The following is a 19,671-nucleotide window of genomic DNA, read 5'->3' as shown; positions in this document are numbered from 1 at the left end:
CAGCAAAGACAAGAATGTGCTTGTGTGTATACACAAAGAAATAAAATGATCATTATTCCCAGATAATTTAACTGTCCACATAGAAAGTTTTAAGAAATCTATAAATTAATGGAACTAATAAGAATCAGGCTGAACATTAAGATGAACAACAACAATCAACTGCATTCCTAGTCGCTAAAACAAAGAGAAAACTGTAATTTCAGGAAATATATCACACACAATATCTACAAAAATTATAAGATAACTTTGAATAAAACTAACAAAAGATATCCAAAACCTTTATGGAAAAAATTTATAAAATTTTATTGGAAAAAATTAAAGATGAACTAAATAAATGGAGATACATGCCATGTTCATAGATAGAAAAATGCATTACTGTTAAGATGGCATTTCTACCAAATTAATCTATGAATTCAGTACAATTTCAATCAAATCCAACAGGTTTTATTGTTAAATCTGATGTGGTCATGAAAGCAAAAGGCCAAGAATAACTATTATAAATAGAAGAGAGAAGGAGGTGTAGGAAAAGGAAGAAGAAGAAGAGGAGAAGGAAGAGGAGAAAGGAAAGAGACTCAGTATTTAAGACAGTATAGTATTAGTTTATAGAATGAACAAAAGAGAAATAGACCTATAGATAGATGATTGATTGATAGAAAGATAATCAATTGTCTTTATTCATAGTAGCTATGTTCTATAAAGTCATCACAAACACTGAATTATTGTTCCTAAGGGAAACACAGAGTTAGGTTCCTGCATGTCTGGGGTCACGTTTTTTGTCAATCTAAATGCCATTGCATTATATAAGTTTCTTTGAAAATGTCTATAAAACAAGGCAGTCTCATCCACACTGAATTGGAAATCTGCTCTTCCATATTATCCATTTCCTGAATAACTCTTAGCAAGTTCTGCCACCTCCTGATCTGCAGAACCTACCCTGCCTACAAGTTTAACATTTTTCACACATTACCTTTTGAAACATGCAAGCCAGCCAGCACCAGCCAAGAAGGGTTTAACATTTTCCTGACCTTGGGTAAACATGACAATAAATTTCTTTGGCTTTCAGCCTCAACACAATGCTACACACTACGCCTTTTTATCAGTCATCAGCTCATGAGTCTAGATTTAGTTTTTCAGCTTTCTCATGGCTTCATCACACACTACAGATGTTACTTAAGCACTTTTTGAAATGGCTTCATGTACAGATTAGTGAATTTCCTCTACCTTTTTCTGGATATATCATATTATTGATTCATTATCACTGAACTCACAGCCAATAGCATTATAACTCATGCCTGAACAAAGCATATCTAACAATGAATTTTCTCTACATGGCACATCAAAGTCTTTCTGCCTTTAGAAACACTAGACAGCACTTCAGTACTACATTTGGGGACAATTTTAAACAGCAAAATCTCCAACAAATAGGGCTAAAATGCAAAAACATGGCACTGAATAGACCACAAAAAGGACATTTACAGTGTAAGAGATGAAACAAGAGGGCAGAGCTTTGCTTTGACCTCATCTAGGTGCACTCTGCATGACCACATATATCTCGAATAACCAAGAAAGTACGACAGGTATTAATTAATTTGGGGTTTAAAGATAAATTTAGCAAGTAGCCAAATTCACAAATACAGACTTTGCAAATGATGAGGATCAATTGTATATGATATAATTAGCATTACAAATCATTGAGAAATGGATGGATCATTCAATAAACGGTCCTGGAGCAAAAGGTTTTCTGTAGGGAAAAAGTAAATAAATCACTACTTTTTATATAAAATATAAAAAGTAAAACTGTAGAACTAGTAAACTTTATACAATCTAATAGAAAAATCAACAAAATAATCCATACACATTTCTCACAATAAGAAACATGAAGGGAAATAGATTGTTAAAAACCCAACCTCAACTAGTAATCTAGAGCATGCAAACTAAATAAGTTATACATTTAGCACTTAAAGTTAAAATGACAGAATGAACATAAATATTTAATTTTACTTTTACCCAAAACTCCAATAAAACTACAGTAATGGTATTTTTTTAAAGGATGAAAATCACAAAGGTAGGGAAAATCAGAAAAGAAAAAAACACGGAAAGCGAATGTGTTAATTAGAAATCAAATGTGATAACTCATCTAGTAAACCTAAGAAAGCCAAACACAAGAAAGCAATAGGGAAAGCTGAGAATCAATCCAAATTACACTGCAGAATCCTCAAAAAGCTTAGAAACTGGCAGCATCTGGCACCTCAAAAACTGGAGGTGGAGAGATAGGAAGCTAAAATGAAGATTGGATGAAAACTCCTTCCCCACTCTAACAGAATTCTGGCTGGAGAATTCATTGCCTTCTGAACAATATTTGAATATATTTCTCTAAGGAATCTCACCAGACCAAAAAAAAGTTCTAAAGAGACTAACATGAGGGCTTCTCAGTGAACCTGCTTGTCCAAATCACCCTCCATTAAGCTCAGAATAGACAAGTTCCACCAAGGCACTGAGAGCTCTTTATCACAAGAATTATCAGATATCCAAAGGATGCCACTAACACGGAAGCTAGAGACAAACAATAGATAACTCAACACAGAGGAAACAGACATTATGTAGGTGAAGGGGAAAAAATCTTTAAAATAAAAAAATTATTTATATATATTAATAATATTAATATATACTCAGAGAAATGAGTTATCTAGAATTAAGTCTGCATTTAAAAAGATTCTATATAACACTATAGTAGCTACATACAAACATAATTTTCAAAGCAATCCCAATAGTTTATGATAAAGTATTTCAACTATTCTATTTCATTTGGTATATAGAAAAGCAATTTTTAGTTTTTGTTTCTTTGTTTGCTTTAAGCACTACCCCCTAAACATGCAGCACATAAGTTAATAAAGTGTTCCCAAAAAAAGGTTATATATTTGTTCAAGGCAGCAGGTAATACATCATTTTGACTGCTCTTTTCAAAAGCATTAATGGAATAATGCAAATGAAAAGCTACATGACAGCAAAAAAATTTTTAAGTGTCTCAAACCGACACCTAATTATTGACTAGTTTTAGACAAACTGATATATATACACTCATACATCATACTTTCAAACATGGGCCAGCAGCCATTAACCTTCAAGATGGAAGATGGGATGCAACAAAATATCAGAAATTATAGTTTTAAAATTTTTACTTTCCAGCTGAATTTAAAACAGCCATTGTATAAAAATCACATTTGTGTTTTGGAAATAGCCTTGACAATAGTTCCAACACTGTCCTTAACAAACATACCTCACTGAACTTCTGTAGACCACAATGTCCTCATATGTAAAATAAAACATTGAATTAAATGGATGGTTTTCCAACTGCTGTTTTGTTTTGTTTTGTTGTTTTGTTTTTGTTTTCCTTTTAAAAGCTGACCGATTCATTAAGGGGTACTGGGAGGAAGGGATGGCAGCAAGATGAGCCACCTGCATTCGCTTAGGCCTCCTCTTGCTGTTGTCCAACCCACTCTTCCAGTGATGGCCCCGAGATAATTTTATAGAATCTAGATAAATATTGAAGGCCTTTCCCAGCAATAAGATCCTAAGATTCTAAACATCTAAATATCATATAACGCAAATGACCTATTTTCACTTAAACTCTCAGCACAAAAATTTAAAGAAATTTACTTTTCACTCATTTAGCAATAACTGATTGCCTACAAAGTACCTAGCACCAAGCTAGTTCTGAGTACATAATAGTTTTAATTTATCCGATCATTTTTCACTAGTCTTCAAAAGACTAGTGAAAAATGATCCATTTCCATTGTCTTCTTGCAAATAAAACACCAGATTCGGTAAAATCACAGTTTAACCCTTTTTGTACCTTTAAAATTAAAAGAAAATGAAAGTGACCAATAGCCAAGTAATAGTAAATCCTACAGTTTAGGGTTATTTCCTAGTTATGCCTTAATAAGAACTAAAATAGTCAATTAACAGTCAAATATACAGCAAATAAAAGATATCACATAAAGGAAGCTGATATTATATTTCACATACAAAATAAATTTCCAAAAAAATTAAGTTTTACATGGAAACACACACATTTCTTCCTAGGTATGATAATTACTTTAAGTATACAAAATGTTATTAAATGAATATAAATAGTTTACACATAAAATTTCAAAGATTAACTTACAAGAAAATGGTTTAAAGGTTTTAGACTGAAGTCAGAGAGTATGTTTATTTGCCTTGTTATTGTTTTATTTAAATATACATTTCTTTTAAAATAAAGATTTTCAAACTGCCAAGAAACATTATAGCACTTGAGAAATATTTCTAAGAAACTATAAAGATATTATACAGGAACTCAAAAAGCCAAATGAGGGAATAAGAGAATTGGGGGGAGGGGGGGAAAGCAAAATAAGAAAAAGGAAAAATAAAAATAGCTATGAGGATATAGTTTTCCCTAACTACGTGAAATAATTATAAATCATATTATGATGTAGTTTTAAATAATAATAACACAAATACATTTAAAAACACAAGATAACCTGCAAACAGAAAAGGTTACCTGTATGTCATTATAGGTCTAAACTGGGTTTCTCAACCTTAACACTAATGACATTTGGGACTAAATAATTCTTTGTTGTTGGGGGGGAGACCTAGCCTCTACTGGATGTGAGTAACAACCTGCCCAGTTTTCAGACAATGCCAAATATTCCTGGAGGATAAAAATCACTCCTGGTTGAGAACCACAAGTCCAAATAATGGAAATTAACTGTTCGGAGCTCAATTAAAAGTTTGCTATGTGCAAAATAAAAGATACAGTTCTCTTTATTTTATAGAGGTCCTAGCATATAACACATTCAATAAATGTGTACTGTTAAAATAAAATTTTCCCTTTAAAACTGTTTATATTATTTAATGACTTTCAAGGCTTTGAAAGTTTCAGCCCAATCCCAGTCCGAATTTCTATCTATTACAAAGTAAAAAGAATAAAATTTACTATACATTTAAATTTTTATACATAAATGAGCGGCCACTACCACTACCCCATGAAAAAAGGCAGAACCACTTAAGACAGCAGTGTTTATGAAAGTCACATTAGGTTTTCCATGCAAATGTTTCCTTCTGCCCATCTTTTCATTTTCCAAAGTGAACCACTCAAATGTATTTATTCAACAAATATATTCTTAATGCCAGCCCTGAAATAGGTACTAAGGATATAAAAGACATATACAGACAAAAATATCTTCCTCAAGAACTAAAAGCCTACAAGCAAACAGCTATAAAACCATATAAGCATAAAAAGCAATGCTAAGAAAGCAGAGAAATGAGAACCTCAGATTCTCTCCCCAAGGGTTTTAGAGAAAGGTAAAGAGAGATGCAAATGGCTGAAATAAGTTTTGTTTTGGGGCAGAGGGAAGTATGCTAAAATTCAGCACTACAAACTTTCTTCAGATATATTTGTGATGGATCTTTAACTCAATATACATCTATTACTGCAAAGTCTTGGTAAAAGAGAAGTTTCAGTTATACCTAATATCTATATTTACACTTTGATAGTAACCAGGACAAAATATTTTCTCAAGATTAAAGACATCTTATCATTTTAAACTTGTTTTTCAAATGTTTAACTTAAGCTTTAGAAAAGCACAAATAAAAGATGATAGCCTATGATGTTCACAATATAATACTAAGGTCTAAAAATAGGTGAAAAAAACACTTTAAAAATAGTCTACAACAATAACATACAAAATTGAATTCTTCATTAAAAAGGTACCCTTCAAAGCTTTCCCAGTTGTCAAGAACACAGCAATATTACCATACTTTGTAGATATACGTCATCTCTGATGTCAAGACAATTTTATTCTCTTAACTTGTGCCACCTCTACTGGTTTAAAAGCAGAACAACACAAAACCAAGCTTTGAATTCCACTGGTCAAATAGCAACTAAGTAAGTTTGTTATTTTTTTATTTCTGTTTACTTGTGGTGTTTTATAAAATTTATTTTTATCAAATTAACATCAAATTTTGGATCAAGATCTAGAGAATAAACATCTCAGCTAAATTTTTTTATCTCAGTCTGTATCTTCTCTAAAGACTGAGACTATACTTTACTGACAGCATATCACATTTGTGTTATAACTGGAATTTTTCTATATACATACAAAATATCCATTATTATTCTAATCAATATAACAGACTTACAATGCTGTATATCTGTCCATTGCAGACTGCACGTCTCTACGGTAAACTGTGCGAAGAATGACCATGACGGGGTCAAACTCCTGATCCCAGACTTCGGCTAGTATTCAAAAGAAAGTAGAAACAAAACACTGACTTCTTAGGAATAAAGTCAATTTCTAATGACTAATTACATTTAAGTATATTTTAAATTTAAAATATGGGATAGTTTAATTTGATTATATGTTTGCCTTAATAAGCTTGATGTAGTGAATACTTTTCTAAGTCAAAAATCATAATTTCATCATTATGAATGTTCTCTTAAGTTCAGCAAGAACTAGTGAACAAAAAGTTTTATATGGTAATGCCTCATCATAAAAATTTAGTTCATTTAGTTCATTGTTTTTTTTTTTTTTGATAAAATGCCTACTAGCAAGTAAGAAACACAATGCGTTAACACTTTTGAAAGTTGTTATGGTACTGACATTTTGAAACTGATAATTGATCTCCTTACCTTCTCCATAATTAGAAACCACTATCCCATATGTGGTTGTATATACAACTGGTAGTACACAAGACCATTTTAAGTACTAACTACACAAAGCTTTTTTAAAAATAATTATATAATTATATTAATACGTATTAGAAAATTCTACATTGCAAATAAAAACTAATAATCGTGGTTAGGATGAGGCAAAATTTTAAAAAAGTGAATTCATTTAAGAAAATACAGCATGCCAAGTATATAATAGTAGAGATGATATTTAGAAGTTTAAGCTTCTCCCTATACATCTATAATTTCAACTTTCTAGCATAAGAAACTATTAACAATTGTCCCTACTTTCAGGTAACATGCTATTCACTTTAAATTATCATAAGTATGACTTAAGATCCTTAAAATAGGTCTTCACAAAGACAAAGGCTTTTATTGTTTCTATTATCCTTTACTGTCTTTCACTCTTAAATCTATTAATTTTTCCAATTAAAATGCCAATGCTTTTATGAAAATTATAAAAACAGAGCAATGGAAGAAACTTCAGTGCTTAACTAGTTGTCCAGCAGGCTTCAAACAGTGTTCCATTAGAGGTGAATTTCCACAGAAGTTTAACAAGGCCCACTTTAGGAGGAAGGAGATGGCAAAACAGATGAGAAGCAATGTCCACTAACCACACACACTTCAAGGGTAGGGTTGGTTTTATTGGTTTTGTGTAACAGATTCACTTAAGGCTTAGTTCTCCTAAATTAAAAAGGCTTATTTCAACCACTTTTTAAAGGCTTAAAAATCACTCATCTATTCCAACTCTCTCCTTTCACAAATAAGTCAAATCCAAAGATAAATTGATTTTCTAACATCACACAACTAGCTAATACAATTTAGTACCATATTTGAATTATGACACCCAATTTCTTGACTCTAAACTCCAAATGCCCAATGCTCCATCTCAGTGTCTCAAACTTTATTGTTCATGGCAATCATCTTATAAAGCTTGCTAAAAAAGCATATTCCCAGAATACATCTCCAGAGATCCTAATGAGAACAGACTGGGGCTGAGGCACAGGAACCTGTTTTTTTAATAAGGACCATGAATGAATCTGACAGGGGTAAACCTCACATCATATTTAATAAGCACTGCACTATACAAGAACACCACTACTTGGAAGTTCATCTAAATACAAAATATTCTCTGTAATAAAGAAATATTGTGCTTCTCCTTTAATAGAATATATTCCAACCGAATACTCTGGATTGTTCTTGCTACTTTGGTAAACTCCCAGGAAAAAATCCCACATGATAAGGCCTATTCTGCTGTGTTTTGCCAAACACAGTACATGCTATTTATAACTTCAACGTGGGCATCAATTTCTCATTTAGACAATGAGTATTAAGGGGGTCAAGAAGCATGAAACTGCTATCTCTTTCAAATTTTTAACTCGGATTAGTGAAAATGTGAGAATTAAAAAGAAAAGACTATGAATCGAGACTTCACCTACTTCTGGCTTTTCTCAAACATATCTATGAATCCAGAGGGAAAACCTTAGAAAACCAACCACTTAAGGGGAAGGAGTCTATCTATTTACAGAGGTTCAAAATGCAAGAAAATGTTTCAACATTCTACATAGATTTTAATTTTAACTGTTTAAAATTAAAATTTTAGTGAGAATTATTTCAAAATCAAATTTAGACAGCAAATACATTCAAAATGTTTTTAAGTATATATTTTGTTTTATAATGTGGTTCATTTAGTTTATTCAAATACTAAAATGAACTAGAGTTCATATATAAAGTTCCATTTATAATTCAGAGTCATGTAAGAAGCCTTACTGGAACATAAAACCATAGATTTATAAATAAATAGAAGTGATATCATTGTATACCATAAAAGACAAACACATCTATAAGAAAGCTGAAGAAAAAATACCAAAGCTGAGAATAAATAAAAGGCAAAACATTTTCTTTCAGTATACACAACTCATGAAAACCGATATTTCAAAGAATGTTTATTTATATAAACATACCTTTAGGAGTATACATGCCTTGTTGCATGGAACCTCCAGGTTCAAAAACAGGAGCCTTAAAATCAGCTACAGCTGATAAAACTGATTCGAAGCTATAACTGCCCGGAATAATGCCACTTTTGGGATTTGGATTTTCTGGAATATGATGCATGTGTCAAGAAAAAAATTAATGACCAAAAGTGAGTTTTATAATCTAACCAAGGTACTCTAGCTTAAAAAAAGGGGCAAGGTAATTGGCTGTAATATAAAAGGTTGGCCACAAGAGGGCTATATAATACAAGAGTTCAATAATAATTTTTTATTAATTGTGAATTTTAATATTTTTAATCTAGAAACCTACTAACAAATTATATGCTAAAGTAGTCCCAAAGTATATTTTCCCCAAAAACAAATTAATCAAATTTCAAGAAATGAAAAATAACTTTTTAAAAATTAATTCCCATTTTCGACATTTTGCAAGTAATGTGCTTTCTCTTACTTAGCAAATCAGCGAATATGCTAAAAATTAACCAAGATTTTTATAAGCAAAGATTATTTTTCCAAAAACATAAAATATCACCTTGAAAGTAAAAAAAAAATATCACATTCTTTCTCATTGGTTTCCCATTATACAATTATTTTAAATTCAAAGTTACAGAGAATGCTTTTACTGTTATAGCACTGATATACAATACATAATTGTTGAAAGAAATCATCAAACAATATCAAATTGATGCTGCTTACTAAAATCTTCAAGGTTATCAAACCTTGAAGGCATTCCAATAGGAGTTATTTCACAAAATTTTAGGAAATTATTCCAAACATATTCAAAATACACAAAGTGAATTCAGCCAAAAGTTTACAAAATAAGTTTTTACCACAAAGTTGCAAAATGATCTTTGTCTAAAATTTTATTAACAGTAACAAAAAATAATGTGTCCAATAATAAACTGTATGATCACCCCTATTCAATGAACCATAAGTTTTCAAAGTTTGTAGACAATAGTCTCTGCCCTTAAAAACCTCTTGGTTTAAGACTGAATTTTAAGAAAAAATCCTCAAAATGTTTAAAATCCTGGTAATAATTTTAAGGTATACCTCTACATTTTAACTATGAATTGCAGCCAGGCTATACAGATAAAGTAGACCCAGCTGCCTTTTACAAAGTATTCAGCTTCCTTTCACTAACGTTGTCCTAGAAGGTCATATCCTGGAGTGCCCAGAGCCATCAGTCCTGCAGTCTAAACCAGGTCTAACAAGAGGTCCCTGAGAGACAACAATTAGAGGCAAAAACATCTGCCACTAGCCCTGAACACAGTTAAACAAAAACTAAGTTCTTTTTCTATACTATTTTCAACTTCAAAAAAAAACTTTTTAAATCAAAAAAGTTATATATTTTTAATCCATAAAAATTACTTATTATTTAGATCCTGCTAAAATAAAATTAAAGTTTTAAAAGGATATGAGGTCCAGCAATGAACTATGTGTCCTGTCATTCATACACAGCTGGGCTACCATCTCTGCCCTGAGAATCTCATCATCAGACATTCCTAAAATAGTTAAAAACAGAATTGAATTATAAAAAACAATTTGCCATACATTAAGCTGTTTTACCAAAAATGAAATATGTCAAAAATTAAAGAGCAAAGAATGCAATGCCCCAAATATAACTGCAGTTTAACTACCCTGCAGTTTGCAGTTCCCTCAAATCAATGGTTTTTTAAAGGATATTCTAAAAGGAGTATCAATTGTATAGCATATCAAGAGCTTGAAAGTCTGTTCAAATATATCCACATCATTTCCTTTTTTCCATAAGCCAGTTACTAACACTTGGAGAGGGGAGGAAAGGGAGAAGAATAGTTACTACCCAAGCACTAGTATTAGTGCTTTTTACCTAGATGTAAACGAAGACTCAAAAGAATCACAAGAAACGTAAGAGCGCCTTCTAACATCGATCTCTCATGCTCTGCATCAAGTACTGTGTTTTGATGTTGTGAAGCCATTGTCAACAAATCCACTACCTTAAATCTACAAGAAATATTTGAGAGAGACTTTTTTAAGTTAAAACAAAATTAAATTCCAAATACCTCCTAATATCTGTCTTAATAAAATTATGCTTACCTTTCAAAGACAGATGAAATAAAATAGTCTGGGTCAAGTCTAGAAGCACAAACCTTTAAAAGATCAAAAAAAACCCCACAAATTTTATTGCTTAATATTCAGTTTTACTTCTTATATTAATCTTTTTCTTCTGCATCTTATGTTTTGTTATCTTGGGAGGCCTTACACACCCAGGGAAAGATTACTCCCCTTTCAGGGCTAGCTAATTCCCAGAGATAATAAGCAATTTAACTTGGGAGCAAGCTTCTTACATGCAAATAAATCGCCCCTTTATCTACCTTTCACACACCAAGCCAATATTCCCTCCACCCCCACAAGGCCAGGTACCAGATAGCTGGGGACAGCCTCTACACCCCAAAGCTCATCAGAATTATTCAAATTAGCCCATCCTAATGTGTTTCCCTTGCCTTGCCTTGCCTTTCCTGTGGAAACCCCAATAAAGGTTCTGCTTTATTGCCCCTCACTCCTGCTTCTACCTCCTGACCAAAATCTAATGCTTCCTCAGTGGTCCTGCGTGATGTGATATGCCCCTTTCTCTTGGAGAATGTAAGTAATAAATCTTTCTTTGAATAGCAATGACCTCGCTCTGCCATCATTTATCATATCGATAAATTAAAATCCTGTGGGTACAAATGAGACATCCCTAAAGTACAACATCTGCATTATCAAATTGGCTTACCTGTAATAGGTAAATGTCGGGATCAATCATGGAATTACAGAAATGAGACTGAACATAGGTCATGGCTTGTCCTTTGATTTGCAGACCATTTCTTACCCACATATTGCTGTGGATTTCAGCAAGACTTGCCTAGTAAAATAAAAATTACATAAATTGTACAAAGAAGTCATCTAAATTCAATCTTTATAAAATCACGTTATATTAAACAATCATTTCAAAATATTTTATAACTTAACCCCAGTATGAGCCTGACATTCTGTCCAATGTTAGTTTCAATTCTATTTCAATTTAAATGTCAATTCAAATATATACTTTAAACATTTTGAGTGCTTTATATAGTCCCTTCTTCTGGACTTTATACATGAGTTAGTTTTCCATGACTCCTGGATACATTTGTAGCAATTTTCACTGAAATCTTTCATGAGGAATCAGTGGCACTTATATTTACTCTCCCCAAACATACATAATGCTTAAAGAAACACAGGAATAAGCATAAAACAAAGCCAAGTGTTCAAAGTCAAAGAATATAATCTGTATATTTAATTCGCCCTAACTCAGCCTTCAATCCAAACTAGTCACTTTCCAAATAAGAGAAAGTCAGATCAGAATAAATTTTCTTACTGTTCATATTTCATTTTTCATGTATTCATATCTTGTATCAAGTAAAAAAAAGTATAGTTATAACTTTTTTATAAGTTATAAAAAAAAGTATAGTTATACTTATTCCTAACCCCCAAAATTAAAGTTCAATAATGATTAACAAATCTAAAATTGCCAGAAAAACAAAATGAAGTGCAAGTCCCTCTAACGTACATAAAAGGTTGGCCCACAAAACTATAGTGCTAGAATTGAAAGAAACTGCAGGACTTATGCGAGCTAATTCTCTCTTTTCCCTCCTCTCATTTTACGGATGCTGAAACCAAGAATCGAGTAGGTGAATTACCCCCAAACGACATGGATAATGAAACAGTGGTGGCACCAAGGATAGACTTTATTGGGTCTCCTAACTCCTAAAACAGTGCTGTAAAACTCTCCTGTAAGTCAATATAGTGAAAAGAATTCCTGGGGAAATTATAACTAAATGTAAATCTCATAAAAGCAAAAACACCTAACTATAATCTGGCAAAAATACCAAAACTATTTTTGTTATTTTAACTACCAAATTTTTTTTCAAATATTTTGGCTGTAAAAGCAATGATAAAGGCATAAAAATAAAATAAAGAGAGACTTACTTAACCAAAGAATTCAATTCAAAACACTTTAAAGGCCTGAATACATACTTGAATTTGGAGTGGGTGAATCATTAGTTTCATTAACATTTCCTGATCTGGTAAAACAGAATCCAAATCTAGTTCTTGACATTTCACAGCCTAAAAATTATGATAAAGAAAGTTACTAATTTAATATTTATTTTTGAATTTTTTAAATTGTTTAATGACAGTCTTACCTTACTCAAAAACATAGCATAGTAACGATGTAGTGGCAGATGAAAAGTGACTTGGTTAGGTGCTGGCTGGAAGAAACAAACCAAACCCACGAGTCAAATAATGTTTTACAGAAGTTCAAAGAAGTTTTTAAAAATGCTAAAACCACACTTTCGCCTTGATTTATTCCAATACTTTTTAATCAAAACTTAACATTTTAGAAGATATAGCTTTAAAAAACACTGTAGATAAAATTATTCCATTTTAGACTGCAAGTTACTTAAAGGCAGAAATTGTATACTACTCAACTTTGACTCCTTTGAAGCATCTAGCACAGAACAAGGGATAGGAGAGATTTCCCTTTACAGGAGGCCATTTGAGAATCTTCAAATGTATGCATACCAAATATCATGATAGTAATAAGAACAAAAATTGCAACTAACAGTCATTGAGCACTTACTATGTGCCAGTCCCCATGCTAAGCACTTTATTCACATTACCTTATTTAATCTTCACAAGAAGCCTATGGAGCAGGAACTATTAATATTCCCATTTTATAAATAGGGAAATTCAAGCTTAGAAAATGTAGGTAACTTCCTAAAGTTAACCAGTAGGTAGGTAGTCTGGACTCCAGTGTTATATTTAGAGTGGTAAGAGGAGGTAGTCTGGACTCCAATGTTATATTTAGAGTGGTAAGAGGCTTTTGCCACAGCCCTAAACTGAATGTAGGTGAACGGCTTGCCTAGATTCCTTCATAAACTGGGTGGGATATTCCCTATATCTGTGCTGAACACACAGTCTCCAAAAGAAAGCTTAGTTCAGTATATGTGGACATTTGGCATTCTTGTGAATATTATAAAATTTGCATTTTAAATCTGTAAATCCCATGGGTCACACTATCACTATAGGGCAAAAGTACACAACAGTCGTCCCTCTTAAATAAACAAGAAAAAAATTTAATTTAAAAGGTATTACTTATTTTTAATGCTTTTATAAATTTTTAGTAAAGTTTTTTCATGTAAAAAATTTTTATCCAGAATATTCAGATGATTATGCTAATGTAATATCAGTATAAAGAGTTGCAATATGTCACCATCCCTGAAAGTTTTTTCTAAAACCAATATGAGAATAACATCTTCCTCAAAATGTGAGTGAATAAATGGCTACAGAAAATTATTATAATAAATAAGAGTTTGCCTTTCATAAAAAGGAAGAAATTTCTGACACACACTACAACATGAATGAACCTTGAGGACATTATGCTAAGTGAAATAAGCCAGTCACAAAAAGATAAATACTGTATGATTCCACTTATATAAGGTATTTAGTCAAATCGTAGAGACAAAATATATAATGGTGGTTGTAGGGGTTGGGGAATGGTAAGAGAAAATGAGTAGTTTAATGGATATAGAGTTTTAGTTTTGCAAAATAAAAAATTCTAGATATTGGTTGCACAACAATGTGAATATACGTAACACCACTGAATTACATACTTTAAAATAGTTAAGATGGTAAATTTTGTTATATGTATTTTACAATTAAAAATAAGTTTGCCCTTTATTACCATAACTATTTTCGTATCATATTCTACACTAACTAGCTAAGTCAGAATCTCCCTCAATTTCCCTTCTTCAGATTCCATTCTCAGTTTTCTACTCTTCTCATTCTAGGTGACTTTATCCAGATTCATAGCTTCAATGCCAACTCTACTGAGATGACTCCCAAATCTCAGCAGAATTCTCACTCAGTTAAACTCCAAACCTTACATTCAAGTGTCTATTGGAACATCAACACTTAATATCCCATGGCGACCACGAATCAGTTGTATCCAAACCAAACTCAGTATCTTTGCTCTAAAACTCAATACTCCTGAATCTGTCTTCTCCAAATTCCCAATAATTCAGATTTGAAAGGCAGACTCCTTAACTCTTACAAGCCTCCTACATCTGATGAGGTACCCAAGTGTGTTAATTTGATTAAGTATCTCTTAAATCTACTTTCTTCTTTTTCCAGACTACCCCTAAACAATCTTAGCTCAGACCCTCAACATTTAGTGTCTAACTTCAGTGGTAGTCTTTGTTTCTAGTCTCACCCTCTATAAAGACATCTTTTGTAGGATGTGCTTAACTCACAACCCTCGTCATCTTTTCAGAGCATCCGTCCCTATCCCACCTCCCAATACACACACACACACACACACACACGCACGCACGCACGGACTAGACCCTAAGAGTCAAGTTTATAGTAGCCACATCTGACTGGAATCAGGGCAGGGGACACCTAACCTAAACTGGGAAATGAAGGTCTCTACCTCTTGAAAATTTGAAATGGGATTCAGAGACATTTGCAGAGAGGTTTTGGAGTTTGCCTGAAACTGTGACATTAGGCAACTATTGAAAAATACTATTTCACGCCATAAAGAAATACAGAAAGCCAACCTACAGAGAGGGAAGGAAAAAATGAGGCAGATGGGGCTAAGCAAAGGCGAGTCAGGAGCTCCTGTTCAACTTTCCGCTCAGTCCCTGAGCTGCCCAAGATCCATGAAATACCTCTCTCTACTCATAATAAATTACCTTCTTTTAAATTAAGCTGCCTTAATATACTTTTTCCTTACATTCAAAAACATCTTAATTAACACATTTCTCTATTTAAACCTCTATATGCTGCCAGGAAGTAGTCTTACCAAAACATCAGTTTACTCTGTACTTCCTCCATTCACAATTTTTTAATGGTTCCCTAAAGTTTTGAACCTTCTGATAACCTTCCACCTCTTTAGAAGACAGGACTTACCTCTCTAGCTTCATCTCCTATCACATAAACTCATGCACCACAGTTAGTATTCTTAACCCACCAAGCTTCTATATCTTTGTATATGTTATTCCCTCTGCCTCAAATGCTATACATTCCTTACCCACTAGATTAATATATCTTTAACACTTTGCTCTAATGATATTTCTACTAGGAAGTTTTTCCTGGGTCCCTCAGGCTAGCTCAGATGCTCTACTCTATGCTCCCCCATAGCACCTGGTTACAACTTTACAGAAGCACTGAAATCAAATTAATTATTTACTTGTATTGCATTTCCTTAAATTAGGAATTATTTCATCACTGTAGCCCCAACGTTTATAACATAGTAAACATTCAATAAACATTTGCTGAATGAATGCATGTTCTACTACTCCCTTTTCAGGGGACTCTAGTCAAACTACCTTGCTACATACTCACAAATTTTGCCCTATGTAATATTCATGTATCTGAGGATTCTTAAATGGCCTACCTTAAAGGAAAATTTATTTCATCTCTTTATTCTATTTGATTGTTGGGTTTGGCTTAATTCAGTTTGAAAAATATTATTTGCTTCATCTGTGCAGGATTTCCATAATAACTTCTGACATCCACCCACAAAGATTAAGAACAAATATTTATCACACATATAATATATGCCTCTTAGTCGATCCTCATTGGCTAACATTATCATCCTCAATAAAGAGATAAGATGGGCTAAGCAATGCTTAAAAAAAAAAAACTATCTGAAATCACATAGCTAGTTGGTCTGTAGCACAGCCACAACTTACACTCGGGTCTGCCTGACTCTAAAGCTCTTTCCATTGCCAACAACCAGTATAGTTGAAATACTTACTACGAGACAAAAGTTGAAAAATGTGAGCTCTAGATCCAGAACTACTAGTAATTTGCTACATAACTATAGGCAAGTCATTTAATATCTCTTCATATCCACTTCACATCTACATAAGAGTGGGGGATAATAAAATCTTCTCTATTTCATAGGGTCATTTTGAAGAATATAATATGTCAAAGCACTTTAACAAAAAAACTTTTAAACTCCATAAAAACAATTTGTTACTTACATTCTCTCTACTTATTTACTCTTAAAAATATATGTAAATTCTTTACAACATTCAAAAAATATTTTTGTGTGAAAAACAAATGTACTATTTTAGTTCAGCCACTCTGAATACCATACATGATTCTAATGTCTTTAACTCTACCCTTGAGATGAACCATGGCTTAATTTCATGTCAAACACTTACTACATAACCCTCTGTGTGTGATATAATGCTTCCATACATCAATCTTCCTGTTGTCTTAATGAGACTACCATTTCAACAATAATTCCTAAAGTTTCAAATACCAATGAGAATTGGATTGAGATAAGCTCCAGCTGAAGCTCCATCTGAGGGACTGATCCTAGATGGGGTGAAGGACTAAAAGCAAGTTGAAAGTAAGATGGAGCACTGGAGGCCAGAAAATGTTTTCTCTGAAGTGACTCATTACCATTTATATAAACAAAGTTTAAGCTTAAAGACCAACATTTAGACAAGATAAGAATCATGGTAATTTGATGAAGGCAGAATCAGAATCCAAATGGACAAAATCCAGACTGAAGGCCAAATGCAGACTCAAATGCTGGAGGAGAGGTAATCAGGGATGGAAGATAAATTAGTTTGGGGCAAGAAGGATTAAAGATAGCAAGGGGCTCTTCCCTTCTGAACAATTCCATCCTAAAGTGACTGGGGAGGGGGCGGGGGCAGAGGGCAAGGTTAACAGAGGAAATACAGCAAAATAGGCAATTACAGGTGAGGAACCCAAAGAAGTATGTCAGAGCCAAGGGTGAGATAGGCAACTGGTGGGTAGGGGATGGGAGATGTCAGATATGGGGTGAAGGCGGTGGTATGAAATATCAGAAATATTTTGGGTGAAATAAACAAAAAAAAAGGAGGATGTGTGGTTTAACAAAGGATGTGGTATGGCACAGGCAGTCAGATCTGAGAAGAGCCCAAAGAGCATCCATACGGCAGGGCAATCTAATATAATATGTTGGAGATAATCAGGGTGAGGAGGACATCCATATGGGAACTGACCTGGGATGAGAAGTCGGAGCCTGACAAAGGTAAAGGAGACAATGACATAAGGAGCCATCCTAGAATAGGGAATCAAAATACAAGCAAGGTAAGGAGATTATCCATGTGTGCAAAAGGCCAAATGGTCATCAGACCCAAAGCAGGATGAAGAGGGCATTCAAAAAGAGAAAAAGCCAAGTGTGGGAATTCAAAGCACATATAAGGTGAGAAGGGCTTCTTCACAGAAGGGTAGTCCAAGATGGGAGAGCCTTAGCAAGATAAGGAGGGTGTCCACATGTGGCAAGGGGGGCAAAGAATGCAGGGAGAAGAGAGCATTTATGTAGGGGAAAAGGAGGCAACTGAGATGAGAAATCGGTTATCTATAAGAGGATTAGTCAAATAAATAAGTGTATTAAAAATAATAGAAGCCAGGTTTTTCACTGTAGGGGAAATCTAGAATAAGTCCTATGGTATTATATTGGAAGTTAAAATTTCAGTTTGAACTCACAGCTTTCAATATACATACTTGACAAAGAAATACAGATGCAAATATGTACACACACACACACACACGTATTTCTAACTTCTGATCACTGAGAAAACCTAAGAGCAGTGAGCAGACCAAGCAGCCGGATCTTGCTTTCTAAATACTATTCTCTACTAAAAGTTTTCAGGGATCTTTAAAGAAATGACTGACTCCAGGAATGAAATAGGGAACATATAAGGTGAATCAAAAACATTTTGTTTGGCCAAAGAATGGAAGTCCTCAAAGATTAATGGGACGAGTCAAAAGGACACAGAAACCAGCTAAAGGGGCTCTCACTGGCCAAATCTGAAACAGTCTGAACATCAAATAACAGATCATAACCCAATGAATGAAATAGAAACTATGAATCCCTACAGATAAAAGTGAATGAATTAATTGAAAATTAGATGGACAGATATATTTACATAGTTTCAAAGTACATTCTCACAAAATTCTTAACTACAATGAGAAAAAGAGTAACTTTACAGTGAAGAAGTCTGGCTGGCACAGCCCTAATCAAATGATCAAAGGAAACATCATCAGTAATAGGACAAACAAAAATCATAAACCACCATACAGTGTGCAATAAAAAGACCACAATATCGCTTCTATAATATTCCTACAAAAGATGCATAATCTAATCTAACCATGAGACAAATCCAAATTGAAGGATGTTCCAAAAAATAACTGAGTTATACTCCTCAAAATGTCACTGTCCTAAAAGGTAAAAAGAAATGAAAAACTACTTAGACATGATAACTAAATATGAAACATGTGATTCTGAATAAGATGCTTTTACTATAAAGAACATCATTGGACAACTGGTAAACCATGAATGAGTTCTAAGGATTAGATAGTAATAACATAAATGTTAATTTCCTAATTTTTATAGGTTTCTAATTTGTATCAGGTTTTATAAGAGAATGTCCTTGTTTACAGGAAATATACACTAAAGTATCTAGGGTAATGGTCATCAAGTCAACAACTTAACTTTCAAATGGTTCAAGAAAACAAACTTCTTTTTACTCTACTTCCAACTTTTTGATAAGTTTGTGATTATAACAAAGTATTTAGAAAAGAATAGAAAAGAAATAAGAGATCACCCAACCACCACCAAAAAAAAGAGAGCAGGGGTTCTATCTCTCTAGGGTTCAGAAATCAGATGGGGGGTTGAAGTAGTCTGAAACATGGTCTTCCTTCTACATACAGAATATTCTGACACCACTTTGTAAGAGGAATAGAAAGGGCTTCTAATAGTAAACTTGGCTGACAAATTAGAAGCAAGCCCTTATTTAATCATACAGAGGATGTTCTGTACCAACTTGTCTCAGTTCACTAACAACAATCATTCTTGTTAAAGCCCATAGAAGAATGCTGACCAACTGATACCTTTTCCATTAATCTCCC

General features: G+C 33.1%; 1 protein-coding gene across 6 annotated transcripts in view; it reads right to left on the bottom strand.

Annotated features, from left to right (window-relative positions):
• Nucleotides 1-19,671, bottom strand: part of UBR3 (ubiquitin protein ligase E3 component n-recognin 3) — a 188,009-nt gene that overhangs the window by 96,134 nt on the left and 72,204 nt on the right. For all 6 annotated transcript variants that reach the window (XM_039855612.1, XM_039855607.1, XM_039855609.1 and 3 more), the window contains exons 12-19: nt 12,900-12,965; nt 12,733-12,822; nt 11,453-11,581; nt 10,774-10,826; nt 10,547-10,680; nt 10,117-10,202; nt 8,674-8,815; nt 6,181-6,277 (exon numbers count right to left, since the gene is read on the bottom strand). In XM_039855612.1, coding sequence (XP_039711546.1) covers nt 6,181-6,277; nt 8,674-8,815; nt 10,117-10,202; nt 10,547-10,680; nt 10,774-10,826; nt 11,453-11,581; nt 12,733-12,822; nt 12,900-12,965 — 797 coding nt within the window. The remainder of the gene's footprint in view (nt 1-6,180; nt 6,278-8,673; nt 8,816-10,116; nt 10,203-10,546; nt 10,681-10,773; nt 10,827-11,452; nt 11,582-12,732; nt 12,823-12,899; nt 12,966-19,671) is intronic.

Source organism: Pteropus medius, unplaced genomic scaffold, assembly GCF_902729225.1.
Source record: "Pteropus medius unplaced genomic scaffold, Ma_sr-lr_union100, whole genome shotgun sequence".
NCBI lineage: Eukaryota > Metazoa > Chordata > Mammalia > Chiroptera > Pteropodidae > Pteropus > Pteropus medius.
This window is presented reverse-complemented; position numbering and strand designations above follow the sequence as displayed.